This window comes from Barbus barbus, assembly GCF_936440315.1.
Source record: "Barbus barbus genome assembly, chromosome: 27".
Lineage (NCBI taxonomy): Eukaryota > Metazoa > Chordata > Actinopteri > Cypriniformes > Cyprinidae > Barbus > Barbus barbus.
This window is the reverse complement of record NC_136755.1, coordinates 16596911-16617662: the sequence shown is the minus strand read 5'-3', so window position 1 is coordinate 16617662 and position 20752 is coordinate 16596911. Positions and strand designations below refer to the sequence as shown.

At 37.5% G+C, this 20752-nt stretch overlaps 1 protein-coding gene across 2 annotated transcripts in view; it reads left to right on the top strand.

Moving 5' to 3' along the window:
- The window catches only part of trioa (trio Rho guanine nucleotide exchange factor a), a 104918-nt gene that overhangs the window by 47567 nt on the left and 36599 nt on the right, over window positions 1-20752 (top strand). For both annotated transcript variants that reach the window (XM_079381124.1, XM_079381123.1), the window contains exons 5-15: window positions 875-1067; window positions 5214-5756; window positions 7283-7405; window positions 8399-8590; window positions 10008-10139; window positions 10390-10620; window positions 12042-12164; window positions 13428-13619; window positions 14291-14460; window positions 19537-19711; window positions 20286-20481. In XM_079381124.1, coding sequence (XP_079237250.1) covers window positions 875-1067; window positions 5214-5756; window positions 7283-7405; window positions 8399-8590; window positions 10008-10139; window positions 10390-10620; window positions 12042-12164; window positions 13428-13619; window positions 14291-14460; window positions 19537-19711; window positions 20286-20481 — 2270 coding nt within the window. The remainder of the gene's footprint in view (window positions 1-874; window positions 1068-5213; window positions 5757-7282; window positions 7406-8398; window positions 8591-10007; window positions 10140-10389; window positions 10621-12041; window positions 12165-13427; window positions 13620-14290; window positions 14461-19536; window positions 19712-20285; window positions 20482-20752) is intronic.

Below are 20752 nucleotides of genomic sequence, written 5' to 3'. Positions count from 1 at the left end.
GGAAGAGTGGTTGGTGGGAAAGGCAGCGTGGGCATGATCAAGAACCTGCCGCAGTTCAGCCACTGCCAACAGCTCTTCCTCCTCATCATCCTCACTCACAAACTCTGTCCCCTGCACCCACACAGTCACACTAGAGAAAGAGAGAGAGTGATCTACTGTTACAAAGCAAATCCCCTAGAGACAAAAAAGAGAAACACACAGAAAGATGGGAAGAGATGTATCATGATAAAGAGAGAGAGAGCAAGAGCAGTCATCTTTAGAGATGGAGAGCAGGCGAGTATGCAGGAAAAAAATGGGAGGGTGAACCAGTGAGCAAGAGAGGGAGGGAGAAAGAGAGAGAGAGAGAGAGAGAGAGGAAAACAGTGTCGCAGTCACACAAGGCTGTGTGTTCATCTATAGCTCATCATTACCGACAGCTCCTCGATTAGACACTTTCTGAGGTGAAATCAGACAGGCAGATGTTTGACTGATAGCTGTGTGAGACGCGCTCTGGATTTCAGAGTAACGCACTGATGCGGTCAGCAGCGCAGCTTGTGTCAGAGCTTTTAAGACAGGTAGAACCCTGACAGATTGGATACTGAATGCCTTCAGCTCTCTGAAAGCAGGTTTTGTGTGCATTTAATAGATATGTTGCAGCTGTGCTTAATGGGTAAGTTATGCCATGCATCCCTCCTTCTGCTATGTTGTACCTGCATTGATTTTTTTTTTTTTGATAAAGGAAATAATTTTTTCCCTTTATTTTTAGTTTCTCCAGTTGCATTTGTGCAGCGGTTGCTTTTGTTTCTTAGCAAGGAGGATGCACCATAGATTATGTAATGCAAAGAAGATTAAAGCTCATATTTTGTTCTCTCTCTCTTTTTTTCCCGTCATCCAGCGAGGACGTGTGCAAACATGGCTTCACGGTCATCGTGGACATGCGTGGCTCCAAATGGGATTCCATCAAGCCTCTGCTGAAGATCCTGCAGGAATCGTTTCCCTGCTGCATCCACGTCGCCCTCATCATCAAACCAGACAACTTCTGGCAAAAACAGAGGACCAACTTCGGCAGCTCCAAGTTTGAGTTTGAGGTACGGTCACCTTTCAATCTCTTACTTGTAGGGTTGTGTTGCTGGAGGTAGATGTTGATGTCGTTAGAGCTTTACTGTCCATCACTGCATATTCACTTTTTTTTGTATATTTTGATTGTTGCATGCTATAATTAGATTGTTCTGTTTACCCGGTTGATGTATAATTAGCAGTGTTAAAATCAGTGCTTTTGGTTGTCGTCACAAACTTAATTTTGAAAGAATTAAAGACACTTCAGTGTTTGTAGATTACTAATAATGTAGATTATTCCTGCAATTCTCTGAAATATCAGGTGAAATGGCTTCTCTGCTGCATTTTTTCGTCTTATTAATTAATAATCTGCAGGTTTGTCTGTGACATCTGATCTGTGTTGGTGTGAGCTTTGAAGGTGGCTCTGGTTGTGTGGGAGTGTGTGGGTGTTGATGTTCTGTCTGTGTGTGTGTGTGTGGGTTGACTAGATTAATTTAAATGTGGATGCAGCAGAAGTGCTTTTTCGGCATATTTTCTGCATTTGTTATATATTGAGCTGTCTCGATTGCAAGGTGTTGGTGCAACTTTTTTTTCGCTCACAGAGCAGTCAGAGTGGAAAGCTTTTTTTTTTAATCATGCTTGTTTTTATTTGAGTGCAGCAGCGTTTGTTTTTATTGGAGGAGAGGCTTTTGTGTGTGCATGCATTCAGTTTGACAGTGAAAGACCACATGTGGAAAAAAATGATAGCTCATGTCACAGCTGCAGAAATTTCCAGTGCAAAAGAATAATGTTTTAGATCAAATGATAATTAGTTTCTCAAGCCACCATGAATAAAACATGATTACACAAATATGATAAAGACCAATCGGGACCTGGTATGTTACAGTTACATCATCACCGCCAGCTAGTCTTCATGTCGGAATTACCATAATTAAAAAAAAAAAACCCTCTGAGATTCTGCTCTGAGCTTCACGTCACGTCCTTGGACTTGTTTCTATGGCAACGTTCATAACACCAAAAAGATCAATGTGCAGCTGTGATGTAAATTCTTCACTACATCAGTCCTGCTCTATTTTCTCATGTGAAATATTGAAGAAAAAATAAAGGGCACCAGGTAATAGTGTTTGTAACAGTACTGTATATAAAACAGAAATATGAAGAGGTAGCCAAAGAACTACGTTTAATTAATGAAGCTGCTGACATTTAGGACTCCTCAACAGTCAAATGGGAGAAGTCGGAGCTTTCCAGCACAAGAAATTAGAATTTTTTTTGACACATGAATTCAAAAAGCCTTATTCACACTGACAGTGATTTACTCCAGTTCCTGTTGCTATATGGCCTATTGGTATTAATGGGCTGCACATATATGATCACAAATGGGATCTATTGCTGGTAATTTTGGACAATAATTCTATTTTCTTTCGGCTAAATTCTGAACATTCTGTTTGCATGTTAACTGCATCATATAATGAACAAGCTACGCTATCTTTACTCCCATTGGTAGTTGCTGCATCACTTTACTGCTCATTTGCATAGGGGTAAACTTTTCTCAGCTTTGTCGAGTTGTTGACCAAGTGATTCACCAGTGTCAATAGCGATTGTGGTCCATAAAAATCATTCACTCTCATTGAAAATGAGTCATTCCCCAGGTACTTTATCACTGCCTGTGTGAACTCCTCATAAAATCAGTGGAAGTGTTCAGACTTTAATCTAAAATGCCTTAAATAAAGTTTAGTACAGTGTTATTGTAATTAACTGAAGCTAAAACGATTAAAATTTAGTTAAATGTATAAATATGAGATGCAAAATTTCATGTTGCATCGGCAACTAACTGAAATAAAAAAGCTTAAGATTAATTGACCAGACCACATAATTTAACAAAATTGAAATGAAAACTTAAAATATAAAAAAAGCTTAATTTATTATTAAAATATTAAGAAATACTATAGTATAAATGTTATAAATTAATATAATAAATAATATTAAATTACATTGTATTAGAAAGGCTTGAAGTAGGTGATATTTATTTTGGCCAATCACAGGTCAGCATGCTGGGGTCAGTTGCATATATTCATCAATTTGCCCTATTTGGCCGCTTTTCTTCTCACAATATTGTGATATTGTGCATGAATTGCAATGGGAGGATCAGAAGCACTCCCTACCATCTGGTGGTCCATGTAAGTCCAAACAAGTGTTGCGCACAACACATGATGAAATGTTTCTGGTGGGCAGGGTCAAGGAATTTGTCATAGGAACGGCTGAAAGCTCTCATCTCGCCCACTGCTCATGACATGCCACATTTCTCATAATTACCGAACAAAATATGAGCAGAAGGCAAAAAAAGCAAATGCAGTCCATAACTCACATTATTCTCATTGCAGTTAATGGACTAATGGGCAGCGTGCTCATGTTGATGTGTGTCTGTGAAAGGCTGCAGATGCCTGTATGACAGCAGGACTTGAATTGATGAATAGGTTTAGACCGCGTTTACCTTGAATCCACAAAAGAAGCACACACCTCCACTCTCTCCTCTTTCACGGCTTTGATGAAGCCTACTCGTGCACATTTGTTTTCTTTTTTCTGTCCTCCCATGTATTTATTTGTAGAAAGAATAACACACTATTTTTTTAGTTCTCTTGGAGCAGACAAACAATATGCGATCAAGAAATGAATGGAAGAGTGGAACTTTTTTGATATCAGTATTGTTAACTAAATCTAAAATCTAATCTAATCTGAAAATATTGCAGAAATAAAATGTTTAAATTGAAGTACTAATATTACTAAAATAAAGGAAAAACTAATAAAATGACAAAAGCACATGAAAAATCCTAAAGCTTCAACTAAAATAAAAACTGCAAAAGCTAATTCAAAATAATAGCTATACATGATACGAAAATAACATTCACTCACTTTCTCAAGCCTATATCTGTCAATTTTCCTAACCAGGAATGCAGTGAAAAAGTGACATGCCATAAAGCTACCTCTTCCATGTTTATTCCGTTTTTTTTCCTAACCAATCGTGAGACACGAATGAACATCATGGGAGTAAATGTTTTGGTTCAACTCATTCTGTGTAATTTAAAGATGTATTATCTGTCTAAAGAGATCAAATCTGTGCATCTGTTTTCATGAAAAAGGTCTCTCTTAATATAGGCCTACATATCAAAAGGCTAAAATAATTAACTCAAATCTATCACACAACTGAATGTAGTAATGAAACCGTCTTTTATAGACTTGAGGAGCTTGATAAGCTGCTGTTTTAAAAGAAACAAAGGTACTAAAATGTGTAAATTGTTTAAATATGTAAAAATGTAAACAGGCAAGTCATATTTTATAAAATAGTCTTTATTAATCAATGCAAAGACTGAAAATGTTACAAACAGGCTGCTGACAGGACATTTTATAGATTTCTGCTGCAATATAGCATTCACTTACAGAACCATTTTATCCAGTTGACTTGCAATAAAAACAATGACAGCCAATCAGAATCCACTCGACTTGGGCAATTAATGAGGCAGATGACGTAACTGCAGTGTGTGCTTATAATAAACATAACATTATTGTGCATCATGTGGACCAACGTGGAATCTCATTGTTTGAAAACAACATTGATATTAAACATCAGATGTGTTCTGATTGGATATGGTTGTTAAGCCACAGTTTCACTTTCAGCATGAATTTGCCGCTAGACACTTGACGAATGCTTGGATCATAGCGAAAGCCAAAGTTGATTATTTTAACGATTTTACAAATTTGGTATGCATGCATATACATTTGTATAAAGATTACCCGAGGCTCTTTCCTGCTTCAGGTAGTTCAGCGCTGGTTTGTGTTACTGCAGTGCTGGTGGTGATGATATCACCCTTTCTGACGCCCTCAGGCTTCATGCTGGGAGTCTGTCTGTCTCTAGGTAGTTTGGACCTCAGGCGGTCCCTGAGTGCCTGTATGAAATTAGATTTATGCCCCCAGTTAAAAATAGCAGTCCTGCCTTGCTGGTCATTAATGGAGCCTGGAACGGCTGCATCAATTCACATAGGATTTAGGGCATTAGAAGTCTTATTGTGCATTCTAGTACTGTGCCTATTGATTAATTTTCATATTCCACCCACATCCTTTCTCTCTCTACCCTTACTGTCCTTTTCTGGTTCCTTCCATTCCTCCATCACACCCACCTTCAGACCACCATGGTTTCCCTGGAGGGCTTATCTAAGGTGGTGGACCCATCCCAGTTGACGCCCGACTTTGAGGGCAGCCTGGACTACAACCACGAAGAGTGGATCGAGATCCGTGTGGCCTTCGAAGACTTCACGGGCAACGCTCGGCACCTGCTCGCCCGTCTGGAGGAGATGCAAGAAACGGTCACACGTAAAGACTTCCCGCAGGACTTAGAGGGAGCCCGGCGCATGATAGAGGAGCACGCGGCCCTCAAGAAGAGGGTGATAAAGGCTCCTGTGGAGGAGGTGGACAATGAGGGCCAGAGACTGCTGCAAAGGATTCAAAGCAGCGAGAGCTACGCTAACCGAACTGTGCCAGTCCCGCCAGGGCAGAGGGAAGGGCAGGGACAACCCAACGCTGACACCCAGGGCCTGGTGCCCCGTATTTCAGCCCTACTGGAAAAACTGCACAGCACCAGGCAGAACCTTCATCAGGCCTGGCACGTCCGCAAGCTGCAGTTGGACCAGTGCTTCCAACTCAGGCTTTTCGAGCAGGATGCTGAAAAGGTGAGATCCACACATACATACCTATATAGATGCAAAACGTTTTATATAGAGGTAAATCCATAAACAGGAATTACTTTGGTCAAGGGAAAATTTGATGTTATGCCACAAGTTGATACAGCTAACTTGTGTAGAGTGTAGAACTGACTGTAGAACTGTAGTGACTGACAAGAAGAGTGGGGTGAGAGAGACAAGATGATAGCGGAAGATTTAGTTTAAATATTAAATGCAAAAGCACATGTTTGGCAATATTTAGCATTTTGGAAAGCCATGTTGACTTACCGTTTATCTAACGTGATTTTGGAAGTTTTTTTAAACATTAATTTCTTATTTAATTGGTTCCACAGTGTTTGCTGATTTTCAGTTTTGTATAGGCCTGCCTAGGCCATTTAAACTTTGTGTAAGTTATTTGTTATTTTATATTAGGCATAGCCTATAGAATGGTCTATTTTTATTTGTTTTGTTAATAAAAGTTCTATGATTTATATATAGGCTAAGTTGAGTTTGAAGTTGTATTTTGTTGATGCTTGAATTGACGTTAAATTGCCCCTAGCTCGAAAGTGAAAGTAAAATGCGCACATAACTTTTAAGCTGTTTAGAAGCGAAGGAAAGTGGGGAAAAGAGGGAAAACTCAAACGAACAAGTGCTTTACGCAGAATTGCTGCTAATTTGAAAGTGAACGTAAAATGCGCACCCTGCTTTTACAAGCTATTTAAAAGCGAAGGAAAGCGTGAAAAAGAGGGGAACCCCATCCCCTCAACCACCCCCACGGTGATACCGGTACTACCGGTGTTGTTACACATCGATTAACTGGTGGGGAAATTTCCTCACCGTCACAACCCTAGTGCAGAATATCCTTTAAATCAGTGGTTCTCAACCATGAAGGTTCCCTGTTGTTCAACACAGTTTTCCAACCTCCTCACCATATAGGATGATATTTGTATGTATTTATGACAAGCTGCTTGTTTTATTAACACAAACTGGAAGTATTGATATATTAAGTGGATTAAGCATAATTCATTTTGTGATCCAGATGTTTTAACAGCTATATGTTCTAATAGGACAAAAAGGACATTATTTCATGTTAAATCTTTATCTATTTTAGTATTTTAATTTATGAATATGTTATTTTAATTTATTAATTTAAATACTTTTAAGTCATTTGGAAGTTTGTTGCGGCCCCGGACCCCTGGTTGAGAACCTCCGCTTTAAATTGAAGCAAACCCTGTGTTTTCATTCTTTCTGGTTCTGCGCACATTTACAAGTTCTCACTAATTCGTCTCAATGTTTCTCATAGTGGGTGGAAGATTTGCATGTTGCTAGGAAACCAGCAGCTATTCTTTATTCCTGAGAAACGGGTCATTTTTATGATTGTCTATTTTTACTAATTTCAGCTGTATGAACACAACAATGCACGTGTTAAAACATTCACCCAACGGGATACCTTGCATTACACACATACATACACTTAACCTGCTTCCAGTCAAACGTGTGCCTGATGTGTGTGTGTGATTGCTGTGTCTCTGCAGATGTTTGACTGGATCATGCACAACAAAGGGCTGTTTCTGGCTGGATACACTGAGATTGGTAACAACCACCCCCACGCCATGGAGCTGCAGACCCAGCACAACCACTTTGCCATGAACTGCATGGTAAGATTTCAACTAGAATTTTCACAGAAGATTGAAAATGTCCCTTCCACTGCATCACTAAATGCATCCTGTTTCTTGTAATTCCCTCATAGCATTTATTTTAATAACTGACCAAACTAGGTTTTTTCTTCCTTTTAAGCAGTGTAATGGCGTAATGGTTTTAGTTTTTACAATGTAAGAACCGATTCTTTATTCAGTGATGGTGACTCATCATATAATCAGAGATGGAGCGTAGAGCATGATCCACCTAAGTGCTTCCTGTTTGGGTGGCTGCCCACCAACTGTGGGCCCTGTTAGGGGCATCCTTTAAAAAGCCCCATTACTGTAGAGAAAAGTATTGATCACTTCCTGTTTAAAGAGACAGAAAGAGGATGTAGACGATGGGCATATTGAGCTCTGATAAGTCTTCAAATGTTGCTCTAAAAGCTTAATGATAGCATTAATTTACTTTTTATGTTATAAGCCATTATAAGGTATTTTCAAGAACCTTGTGGTTAATGTTTCATCACTGATTTTTTTTTCTCATGTCAGTACCTTTCAAAAGTTTGAGGTCTGTAGGATATTTGTTTCTTTAAAAGGAGCCTCGATCATTTTCAAAGAGCAGTTTTTGAATTTTGTTATTCATGTTCAGACTTGCGTTGTGCTTTGTTATTGATCAGAAAGTAATCAGACTTGCACACTACTGATCTACTCCTGATGGGTGGCTTGCATATTCAACAGACAAGAATCTGCTGGGATGTATAGTAGTGTGGTCCTCTAATAGCAGTGTTTTGTGAACAATCCATTCTGAAGCAGTTTTCAAAATGTGATATTGTGAAAGGGGATCAGTTTGAATTAGTGTTGCACTGGTAATAAAATTCTGTTTGATACCATGAAGTTTTTTGTTATAGCCAATAAACAATAAATGGCTAATATTAAAATTCTATACTAAAAGCTTTAATCATTAATCAGTTTGGCTTTTTGTTTGGTAGTAATATTTTCCGTCTCCCGCAGAATGTTTACGTAAACATAAACCGCATCATGTCGGTGGGGAACCGTCTGCTGGAGGCGGGCCACTATGCGTCCCAGCAGATCAAACAGATCTCAGGTCAGTTGGAGCAGGAGTGGAAAGCCTTTGCTGCTGCGCTGGACGAGAGGAGCGCCCTGCTGGAGATGTCTGCTACTTTCCACCAGAAATGCGACCAGGTTAGAGAGAACGCTTGCAACTTCTTCTCTAGTCACCTTTATTTATATAGCGCTTTTAACAATACAGATTGTGTCAAAGCACTTAACAGTATCATTGAAAACCAACGAGTTCTCTAATGAAAACCAATACCAATGAGCGATGTGTTGAGATTTTTCATAATGACTTCTGGAGCGAGAGAAAAGAGGAATGGATTTCTTGTGCTGTTAAAAGAGAGTGATAATCAGACTTAAGCTTTGATTAATTTAGAATAACGAATAAAGCATCAGCAAGAAATCCAAAGACAAGATCATTTCAGAAAAGATCATGCACCTACATAGGCAGCTGCCTTCTAAGGTCTTGAACCCTCCCTTGTAAGTGGTTTCTCCATAAGGCTTTAAACAGATGACCGCTTGATGAGCAAACTTTCAATTGATTTTAAAGGAGTTTGATGGTAGCATGTTGCTAAGCTACCAGCACAATACTCTAATAAGCATAAAATACACAAATATTGAGTGAAACACAATTATACTGAGCAGTTTCCTAGATGGCTTTTCTTTTTCATTGAAATATAATGAAAGGTTGTCAATATTCACTTGTCTTTGGAAAATGTGGGAAAAAGCATATTTGAGAGGACAGGTGAAGCTTGCTTTCCCTAATAAAATATTCCTCTCACACATGCAGTGTTTTCATAGAGGGGCTATATCAACAACAATCTCCCTTCCAGAGATTTATTTTCCTTTAAGCATCACCACAGCTGCCAGTCACAAAACAGTCTGGTTTCGGCTGTCCTCATGCATGAGATTCTGTTTGAGTTGAACCAGACCCTCAGCCCCGTTCTGCTCTTCATCTCTGAGGAAGAGTGGGATGAGATGAAAGACAATTTGATTTGAATTGACATGAACCATGTCTCTCATCCTGCATTTGCCCTTATAAGTTTTAATTCATTCCATTTCTTTTGATGTCAGAGGTCTATATGGACATTATATACTGGAATATATAATCAGATATGCACATAATGTACAACATTGTGATGAGAGTTATGAGATGTTCAATTCAAAACTTGCCTTTATTTTAAAGTGAATTTTTAAAGTACATACTGTTTTAATGTCTTTGAATGAATTTTAATAAAGATTTGGGATAAAATCTTGTTCTGAGGAGAAAATTGTGTTAAGAAATCGCTTTGTTTGTCTAAGTACACTTTAGATGGAAAAAACTAACTGTTCAGAACTTCTTCAAAGCTTGTGTAGAATGGTTACATAGAAAAGCTTTGAAAATTAAACCAAATAAGTTGGTTTGATCTAGTTCTTGGCACTAACAGATCTAGTCCATTACCTTATGGCTGTTCATTACTGTTTCTTTTATTATGAGGGGCTTGATATTATTGTTATTTTGTTGTTGTAAGTGTGTGTGTGTGTGTGTATTTGTGTCTCTCTGCAGTACATGAGCAATGTTGATTCTTGGTGTAAAGCATGTGGGGAGGTGGATCTGCCCTCTGAGCTACAGGACCTAGAGGACGCCATCCACCATCACCAAGGCCTGTATGAGCAGATCACCGCTGCCTACTCTGAGGTACCGAGCCGTGTGTCTCGAAATCACTAAATTGCCAGGCACTTTTGAAAAACCATTTAAGGGTGCTGATCCCAAAGTAAATGGTACTTGCACATTATAGCAATTACAGGCACGTCTAAAGCGGCAATTTCAGCTAATTATATTTATTATAAAATGCAGTGCTATGAAGAGTTACAGTGGATGTAACAATACAACTTCATTTAGTCTATTAGGTTTGTGCAATCGTTTTCTCATCATTGCTCTTTCCCAGGTGAGCCAAGATGGAAAAGCCTTATTGGACAAACTTCAGCGCCCCTTGACCCCTGGCAGCGCTGATTCGCTGACGGCTTCTGCCAATTACTCCAAAGCAGTACACCATGTTTTGGACATCATCCATGAGGTTCTGCATCACCAGAGACAGCTGGAGAACATCTGGCAGCACCGTAAGGTCCGGCTGCACCAACGTCTGCAGCTGTGTGTATTCCAGCAAGATGTTCAGCAGGTAAAACACACACACACACACACACACATTCATTCACCTGAAAATACCCCAAGTGTGGTACTGAGAACTGCACGTGGCATTTCTTAATACCCTTGAGGAACGATTTAAAAAGCATCAAGATGATACAATGGGATGGAAGGATGTGAGAGGGAGATACAAAGGAAAGGAAGTAGAGTCTGCATGAATAGCTGAAGGACTCCACAGGCATCTGAGCCGTGTTACCAAAGTAACTGATGTAATTTTAGTTGTCCCTAACATAAAAGTTTAGTAGTCAATATCAGTGGGATTTCCTGATTCTTGATACTAATTTTGATACACAACAAAACTATTTTTGTCAAAGTATTTTTATTATAATTTTGGTAATACTTACAAAGGGATTTTTTTTAAATAAATGAAATACAATGGCATATAGCTTTCGAATTAAACAGATTTTCCATGTTCCGTTTTTTAATGAATTTGAATAATTTAAATCTCAAATAATAAAAAGAAACTTTTTTACAATATAAAAATATCAAAATGTTAAAATAAAAATAATTTCTTGACTAATATATAAATAAAATTAAAATAAACATAGTTGATTTAAAAATGCTAAATATTAATATTTTTTGTCTTTTATTTTTGTTTGAAATATTTCTGTTTGACTAATATTAATGATGTAATATAGCACATAATTTGAAAATTTGTGTCCTTTGTAAACACTTGCGCTTTTTTTTTTTTTTTTTTAACTACCGATAGTAAAGGAAGACTGGTATAGTTACTATTTTTCAATGTCGACTTGGTACTAAAGTACCAGTCCTTTTTATACTCCTCAGTGTACTGCAGTGTGCAGACATTTTTTGTTTTCTTTTTGGAGATTTCCACATTCATACTTCTGGGCAGGCTTTAGTTTAGCATGTAATTAAGGTTACCACTGCCGCTTTAATACAGGAGAGAAAACACCACCGCAACATCTTGGCTCAACTTCTCTGGGATTAGAATTGTTTACACACAAACAGAAATAGTTGCACATAATTTAAAGTCAAGGATAAGACGCTGCCATAGCATTATACTAGGCATCTTGTACATTGTGTTCAGAGGTTCAGGGCCAGTTTATTGGTGCAGAGATTGTGGTTTTCTGCAGCGAGGTGTTCGACCCAGAGAATGCAGAATAGCTCATTCTGTGGCTGAGGGAAAGTGTTGCCATGGAAACCACTATTCAGGTGCTGGGGATGCGATGAACGGCAGAGAGGGAGAGCTACACTGTGAACGACACCTTTATGCATATTCTTTTCTGTCTTGGACCCTGCAGTATCATGGTACCTTGATTTGACTCCCATTATCTGACAGGACACATTCTCACCTAGAGAAGGACTGGAAAGCTCTGCTGCTGTCTCACATATTAATTTAATTTTTTTCCTCTTGTGTGCATTGTGTGTGAGTAGGTTCTTGACTGGATTGAGAACCACGGTGAAGCATTTCTCAGCAAACACACTGGAGTGGGGAAATCTCTACATCGCGCTCGAGCCCTGCAGAAACGTCATGAAGACTTTGAGGAAGTTGCACAGGTTCGACACTCTAAAATCTCCCCTTTAATTCAAGTTTTATTTGATCGGGCTTTTCTGTATTCTTCTAATTAAGTCTAAAGCACAGCTAATAAGGAGTCACTAAACATAATATAACATGCAAGGTCTTTCCCAACTATCCATTTTTAACAGTGCTGGGTAGATTACTCACAAATTATAGCATATTATCGATTACAAATTGCGTGATGTAAATTGTATTTAGTAAGATTACACATTTTAGGTAATGCATTCTGACTACTTTTTTGATTACTCTTACTTTTTCAAAACTCGTTTATATCACAGTTTTGAATAGGAATATTTTGTGGATTTATAAAAATACAAAGAGAAGGAAAATATATTCTATCCTTGTTAGAGTTGAGTGCAACATTAAACATCATGGTTTTTGGGGTTTGTGAAGGAACTGCAAGGTTTTACGAATTGTTGAAACTAGTTAAATTAAATCATAAAAGTGCATCTTAAAGAAAGAATAAATACTTTCAATATAAAAACAATATTTGAACACTGAAAGTATAAATATTTTGTTTGTACCTGCATGTCAATGTGACCATTAACCAACATCAGAGAACTGTGAAAATAATGTATGAATAATTGATCATGTAATCCATATAAAGTAATTATATTATTACTGTAAGCATTTTAAAATGTAATATAATCTAATTAAAAGTACTTAACTTTTGGAATCTGATTAAAGGGATAGTTTTCAAAAATGAAAATTTTGTCATCTCACCCTCATGTCGTTCCAAACCTTTATGAGTTTCTTTCTTATGTTGAACATAAAATAAGATATTTTGAAGAACCAAACAGTTTTTGGTACCCATTGACTTCCATAGTAGGGAAAGAAATACTATGAAAGTCAATGGGGACAATCAACTGTTTAATTACCATCATTCTTCAAAATATATTATTTTGTGTTCAATTCTTTTGTGTTCAACAGAAGAAAGAAACTCGTACAGGTTTGGAACGACATGAGGGTGAGTAGATGATTACAAAATGTTCATTTTTGGGTGAACTTTCCCTTTATGTAATCCATTAAACATGAAATTAGTTATAACTGATCACTTCTAGTAGACTAGTCCATGGACTATTTTTAACTTTATGTAAATGATTTTATTTGTTCTACACAGTCATGTTGACTAGTGGCAGAACTACTGGACTAGTCAGTGCCAAAATGCATTGAAGCAAAATATTCTTACCGGTTAACATGAACATCATAATCACAGTCCATATATGTCTTCTCTTTATCAGAATACATACACAAATGCTGATAAGCTGCTTGAAGCTGCGGAGCAATTGGCCCAGACAGGTGAGTGTGACCCAGAGGAGATCTATCAGGCCGCCCATCAGCTGGAGGACCGGATCCAGGACTTTGTAAGGCGTGTAGAGCAGCGAAAAATCTTGCTGGACATGTCAGTGGCTTTCCACACCCATGTTAAGGAGGTAAGAACTAGGGATGGTTGAGTAGTTTCATTTAAATGTAAAAAATAGTAACTTGAATGTTTTTTGCAGTCATGCAAAAAAAGGTTGAATAAAAAAATGCAACCTCTCGGGACAGTTTCAGCGTATGTTAAACTGTCAGGTTGTTAAAATCCTCTCAGGAAAGTTAAACTCTTTGTCTTCAAATTCATGTCTTTAAAGCACCTCTGGAGAGCATCTCCTCAGCAATCATCAAAGCACTGCTTTTGTAGCAAATTCACCACCTTCAACAATAAACTTCAAAACAGTTCCCCTGAGGCCTCAGATCGCCTGCTCTGAGCAATGTTCCTGCTTTTATGCATAATGTGGAGTTTTTTTTGTAACTACTGTGATTTTTGTGCCTTAAAATTATGAAGATATTTAGCATTCTTATTTATTTTTTTATTATCTTTTGTGTGCACCATGAGAATGTCAAGTAAAAAATAGTTTTAGTTGGTCATTCGACCCAGTTATGAAAGAGTGTAGTTTTGCACATTTGCGCCAGAACCAGATACATTAACACTCAATATCAGATCAGAAATTAGAAACTAAATTAAGCATGAGATGAATGTGCAAAATTAATGTGCAATTTAAATAATAATATAGAGCTCTCTGAGCAAAGTAAAAAGTGATTAATGCCTGTCTTTTGTGCATAGCTGTGGACGTGGCTGGAGGAGTTGCAGAAGGAATTGTTGGACGATGTGTATGCTGAGTCGGTGGAGGCTGTTCAGGACCTGATCAAGCGTTTTGGGCAGCAGCAGCAAACCACACTGCAATTCACTGTAAATGTCATCAAAGAGGGAGAAGATCTCATTCAACAACTCAGGTGCACAATCTTCTCATCTGAAAGCCATCTTTTGAAATCTTACACACACTAAGGAGCCAACTAGGAGTTTTAAGTTTGCAGTCTGAAGCCTAGAGTGAAAGACTGGGTTCCACCAAATAATACACAGACAATAAACAGACTTATCTTCAGCGGTTCCTCACAAACAACAGAACCAGTGTAGTCCTTCTTACGAACAATAACTCTTATGAACTAGTTCTTTTTAGTGAATCAGTCCAAGATGCTTAGATATGTGATGATTCAGTCTAACAACTCATTCATTGAATCGTTCAAAGTGATTCTTCACTGAGACAGTGCCCATTTTATGATGTCTTAATATGAATCAATGTATTCTTGATGCACAAAAGGACTTTAATTGTCAATATTAAAAATTCACATTTGGGAAATATTTTTGCTCTTTTCAGTTTAAAAAATTACAAAATATTATCATAAAGTAGTATTTGTTTTTGGTTTAGTATAATTGTATATACTGTATTAAGCACCAATAACTCTTCAAGTACTAGAAGAGTCGTTAAAGGGGTCATCAGATGCCCATTTTCCACAAGTTGGTATGATTCTTTAGGGTCTTAATGAAAAGTCTATAACATACTTTGGTTAAAATTTCTCAGTGGTAGTGTAAAACAACACCCTTTTAACCTGGTCAAATACTGCTCTGTTCACAGCGACCCGTTTCGGTGTATGTCCCTTTAAATGCTAATGAGCTCTGCTCACCCTGCTCCTCTCTTCCATGGGCCGTTCTCATGAGCCGTTCTCATGAGACTAACTTTAGCTGCATTTAGCCGCAGAACTGGCTAACTAGCACATTATTAGGAAAGGCGATTTGTAAAGATTCATTAAAGAACCTTATACTAACTTCTTCTGTAGTTGAAGCTGGATCACGAATGATTCGCGCAAACAAATGCATTTATGTAGATCGGGGATCGGCGCATTCCAAACAAAAGAGATCCACTGCATCTTCAGCAGCTCAGATGTCGGAAGTAAATTACGACTGCTATTCTCATTATTACATCCAACAACAAAAAACTTCAATCGCTTAGGAGACATTCTTGTCTACTTCTGCTCTGGCATCGAAATAGTGGCAGACTGTTGACAGCTCACTCAGGGCAGGTCTATGTTGAAACACCAGTGTCTGTCTACAGTTGTGGGACCGGCCTGGGCCTGTGTGACGTCACTCTGTCAAGAATCTGTGAACGGCTTGGTCAGGATATAAAAAAAAAAGAACTGGGTGGATTTTTATCATTATAGGGTGGTTGTGTACACACACTGCCAACACACATTTATGTTCAAACACCATGCAAACATGAATTTTGCATCTGATGTCCCCTTTAATGGTATTGTCAAGTGGAATCGAATTTGTACTTGAGCATACCATTAGTCATCCTTTCTTGACCAAACCTTTGGATGGTTCAAGCACTCATTTGGCCCCATCTGCCATCATTCACTTTGCATTTGGAATACTGTACTGTCTTTACTTTACTGTAACTTGGTTAGTGTCTGTGCAGCTGTAAAGTTGCATCATTTGGCTGAGACTTGATGCCCAGTGCTAGTGCTGATGGTTGGTCACATGTATAATCTGCATGTGGGAAGAGCTGCAGCAGCAGAGGAACGTGAAGGCTGAGATTCAGTAAAGCTGGATGCTTCAACAGAAAGTTAAGCAGGCGAAGGAGAGAGCACCAGAGGCTGTTTGGAGTGGAGTCTCTCAGCCCCCTCAGGGCAAACTCACTGCTCTGCTTCCAGCCCCTCTCACGTGTTCAGCTCTGCCACATTTCATCAGTACAACTCTGAATCCCTGACTACCAGCACTACTGCAGTGGGCTGCACAATACTGCAAAATAACAAGATATTCAGGGAATGAGGAATGGTTTGATGCATCTCAAATGACTTATTTTCATTACATAATGATAGTAATTTTATAATAATGGGTTTAGAATTTTGAGGAAACACAGTTGCATGTTTTGAATATGCAGTATGTTTGGAGTTTGATTGACGTGAGCCAGAAAAGAGTGGTTTAACCACAAAACACAAAAGAGGAAAGATGTTACTGTCTAAAATGAAATAAAAAGTAAAATAAAAATTTTACTTTAAAAGATACATTTTATTGTGTATATATATTATATTAAATATTTTATTAAATATTCTTTTGTAATATATGAAATTATATGAATTAGTACATTTAAGTTTCATATAATAACTGGTGCAATTAATCCTTAAGAAATTAAATTAAGTCATATGCTGATAAATTAACAATTTAGTCTGATATTTGTACATGTAATTAATTGAAATCCCTAAAATTTATCAGCATATCACTTAATTAGATTTAGGGTGTATTCACACCAGGAAAGCCCTCTAGTTCACTTGCTTTGGTCTGGACCAAATACAATGTTGATTTTTTATTTTTTTGGTGCGGTTCGTTTTCACACTGCCCTTTTTGCAAGTGAACCAGAAACTGTAAACAAAACCACACGTGTGCTTAATGTCATCCATTCATTGGTTCATCCATTCACCCGCACCAGAGTTCGTTTGGAACAGGACCGAGACCACCTCTTCAGCTGGGTCTTGGTACGATTGTTTGGTGCGCACCCGAGTGCGATTGCTATATTCACACCTGCCCAAAAGATCCGCACCAAGGGGGGAAACTAACTTGAGTTCGATTCAGTCGAACCAAACAAGACGGGTGTGAATACACCCTTAGTTTCATTAGTTGATCCACATGCACCAGTTATTCGAACATTAATTTATCATTTTAAAAATAGATTTTTAAATATAATTTATAATACAAATGTATTATTATATATTTTTATTATAATATTATGTCATATAATTTGTAGTAATAATAGTAGTTTATATGAATTATACATTTAATTTTATATAGAAAATAGGAATATTTATAAAATTTTAACTTTTAATATAAACCTGTAAATGTTGATAACTGACTAATTGCAATTAATTTTATATATTATGTTTGTTTTGTTTTATATATGAAATTATATTATAACATTTATTTCATACATTCAACTTTTCAGCTTGTTTTTGTATAAAAACTGATGCAGTTTGACCTGTCAGTTTAACAGTCACACTGCATTTCTCTTACTAGTGTTTTTTTTTTTTTTTTTTTTTTTTTTAAAGAAAAGCAGATGAAGACATGTGGCTTAATTCTTCTCCTCCTCCGCTTGCAAATTGCTCTCTCTACACACGTGATTTTGAGGATGGCTATCCCTCCGTGTGCACTGTCTCTCGCTATTCTCTTTCTCTAGTGTCTTACATAATCCTGCTTTCATAACCGCCCAGTTAATTATGCAGAGGTAATACTTAAACCCCAAGAGCCTACAGGTACAAACAGAAAGGTCCCCAGCACACACCAACACACAGAATGCCCACACCGCAGAGACATTACGCACTTACACAAACTCTCCAACTCACACACAAGAGATATCCGTATCTCAGCATCACACTCAGTTACTCACATTACAGATGCAAGACTGTCATCATAGTATTTGTCTAATCTCAAAACCCTGCTTGTTGCGGTTGAGAATCGGTGATGAAAGTGTTGATTCTGTTATTCCGTATGAAGTCCACTCAGTCACGCAAGCCTTGCAGTATGATAAAAATACATCACCGTGGGAACAGACTTTCCGCAGCGATCCAGCATTGAAGTATCAATTAAAGCAATGGGCCTTTATTACCCTGATAACTATGATTTTTACTTTTTTAATAAAGTTTAATCCGAGTTAACCCGCTTGTATCCTTTGAGACGGGATGAAAGGACTCTTTCGTCTTTTTCTATCCCTTACAGACTAATTTGAAACTGTTTCTGCCTCGTATTTTCCCGCACCCTCACCCTCTTGTACAATTATTACTAAAGCGGTCCCTGATAATTAACCTTTTTAATGAAAAGAGGATAATGTTGCATATTTTACATATTATCTTTCCAACGGGCTTGTAATCCTCTCTCCCATTCGCAGATAATGCATTTAGGACCATATCATTTACATTTTTTTATGAAATTTTAATCTAATTAGTGCTGGCTTTTTGTTTTATTACATTTAAATTTCAAGCCTGAAGTCACATCCTCTTTCGCGCCTTAATATTTGTCGGTTTTCATTAGTTTTGGGTTCAATATTCTGCTGATCATTTACTTATATCCCACAGAGATTAGAGCTGCACAATGACTTGTTTTCTCTGTCTGAAATAAACTATATTGATTAAATGATATTATCTAAATTAATATCTATGAATTTTGTTACGTATTTACATCAAAAGCAGATTTTGATGGGAAAATGTTGGATCAAGTTACTTTAAATGATAAAATAGAATCTCAAATAGCAAATTGATGTGACAAAAAGTAAGCATTTGCAATTGTTTAATTTACAATCTATTTGCCATTTGAAAACATTTCTTTTTAGTGAATCAGCAAAACAGATTCACAAAACAGTATTAAATGCAAGATAAGAGTTTTAATCTTCCTCATTTTCGATCAGAGCTGCATAGTGAAACAAATGTTGTTTACATAGCAACTTTTTCTCTGTTCATCTAAAATGGTTTTATTTACAAATATTATCTGATTTGGAAGCTATGAATTTTAGGAGATACTAAACCAATTGAGTTTAAATGGGAAAAAAAGCATCTCAAATATTGAACATTTGCAGCAGTATTTAAAAATCTAGAAAACTTTTTTAATGGATCAGTCAAACAGATTCATAAATCAGTATTATTACTCGTGATTTATAACAACTTGAAGTCATTTTTGATCCTTTCTGGTTCCTGCGATTCCTTGTTTTGACCCCATTCAATCCTTGAAGGAGATAAGAGTCGGGAAATCCAAATATAAGAATTGTGCCTATGTAAAGAAATTATAAACAGAGAAAACAGCAAAAATTGCTCAAATTCCATAAGACTTGGGCTTGAAAATTCCTAACATTCCTAACATTTATTACAGCTTTGACTTTCCCAAAGGACTTTATTATTGTAAGAAGTAAATGTGTTTCTTCCTGTATCTCTTGCACACGCCAGAACAAATTTACATTTGCTGTAACGGCTCTTGCACTGTCTTTCCTGCAGAGACTCGGCCATCTCCAGCAATAAGACCCCTCACAACAGCTCCATCAACCACATCGAGAGCGTCCTGCAGCAGCTGGATGAGGCTCAGGCTCAGATGGAGGAGCTCTTTCAGGAGAGGAAGATCAAACTGGAGCTTTTCCTTCAGCTCAGGATCTTTGAGAGGGATGCCATTGATGTGAGTTCACTGGATACCTTGATCAAGTGTCTGTGGGGGGGACAGCGTGTGTTTTAAAGAAATAATTCACTGAGAAATGTCAATTCCGTCATCATTTACTCAACCTCATGTCATTCCAAACCCATATAATTTAGTTTTGAGGATACTCAAATCCACTCAAATTAATTTTCATTTTATGGGAAATAGCGGCCAGTACTTTTCTGTTCCACAGAAGTTGTCTTAGGGGTTTGGAAATAATGAGAGTAAATAATGACAGAATCCTCATTTTGAGTGTAATATTTCACAGTTTTTGACTCCCTGATGACTAATCTGCTTAATAATTGTTAGTAAATCATAAGTCTTCAAGGATGATCTGCACTCAAAAGTAATTACTCTCTTTCTCCAGTTTGCACACTTACAGAAACACACACTCAGAGAGAGTTTATAAAGTGATGGAGGACGTTACACATATTGCCCTAAACTTATAAGAGCAAGTCAGGACAGGTCACTTTGTTTCTTGTCCTGGCTGATCTCGCATTAGTAATGACATCTGTGTCTCTCAGACTGCACTGATATATTCTATCTTATTTTTCAGATTATCTCAGATCTGGACTCATGGAATGAGGAGCTGTCACAGCAGAGGAATGACTTTGACACAGAGGACCTGACGCTGGCCGAACAGAGACTGCAGCACCACGCTGATAAAGCCCTGACCATGAACAACCTCGCCTTCCACGTCATCCACCAGGGCCAGGAACTGCTGCAGTACGTCAACGAGGTGCAGGCGTCTGGTGAGTCAAACCTGCCAATATGGGCTTTTCAGTATATATGCATAATAGCTACTTTCACTTTGAGTTTGGGGTTTGTAATGCATTTTATTTTCAATTTTTTGGCATGAAATTAATACTTTTATTCAGCAAGGATGGATAACATTAATCGAAAGTGTAACATTTGTAATGTTACAAAACATTTGCATTTCATATAAATGCTGTTCTTTTAAACTTTATATTCAATAAAGAATCCCGGGGAAGTTTTCTCACAAAATATTAAGCAGCACAACTG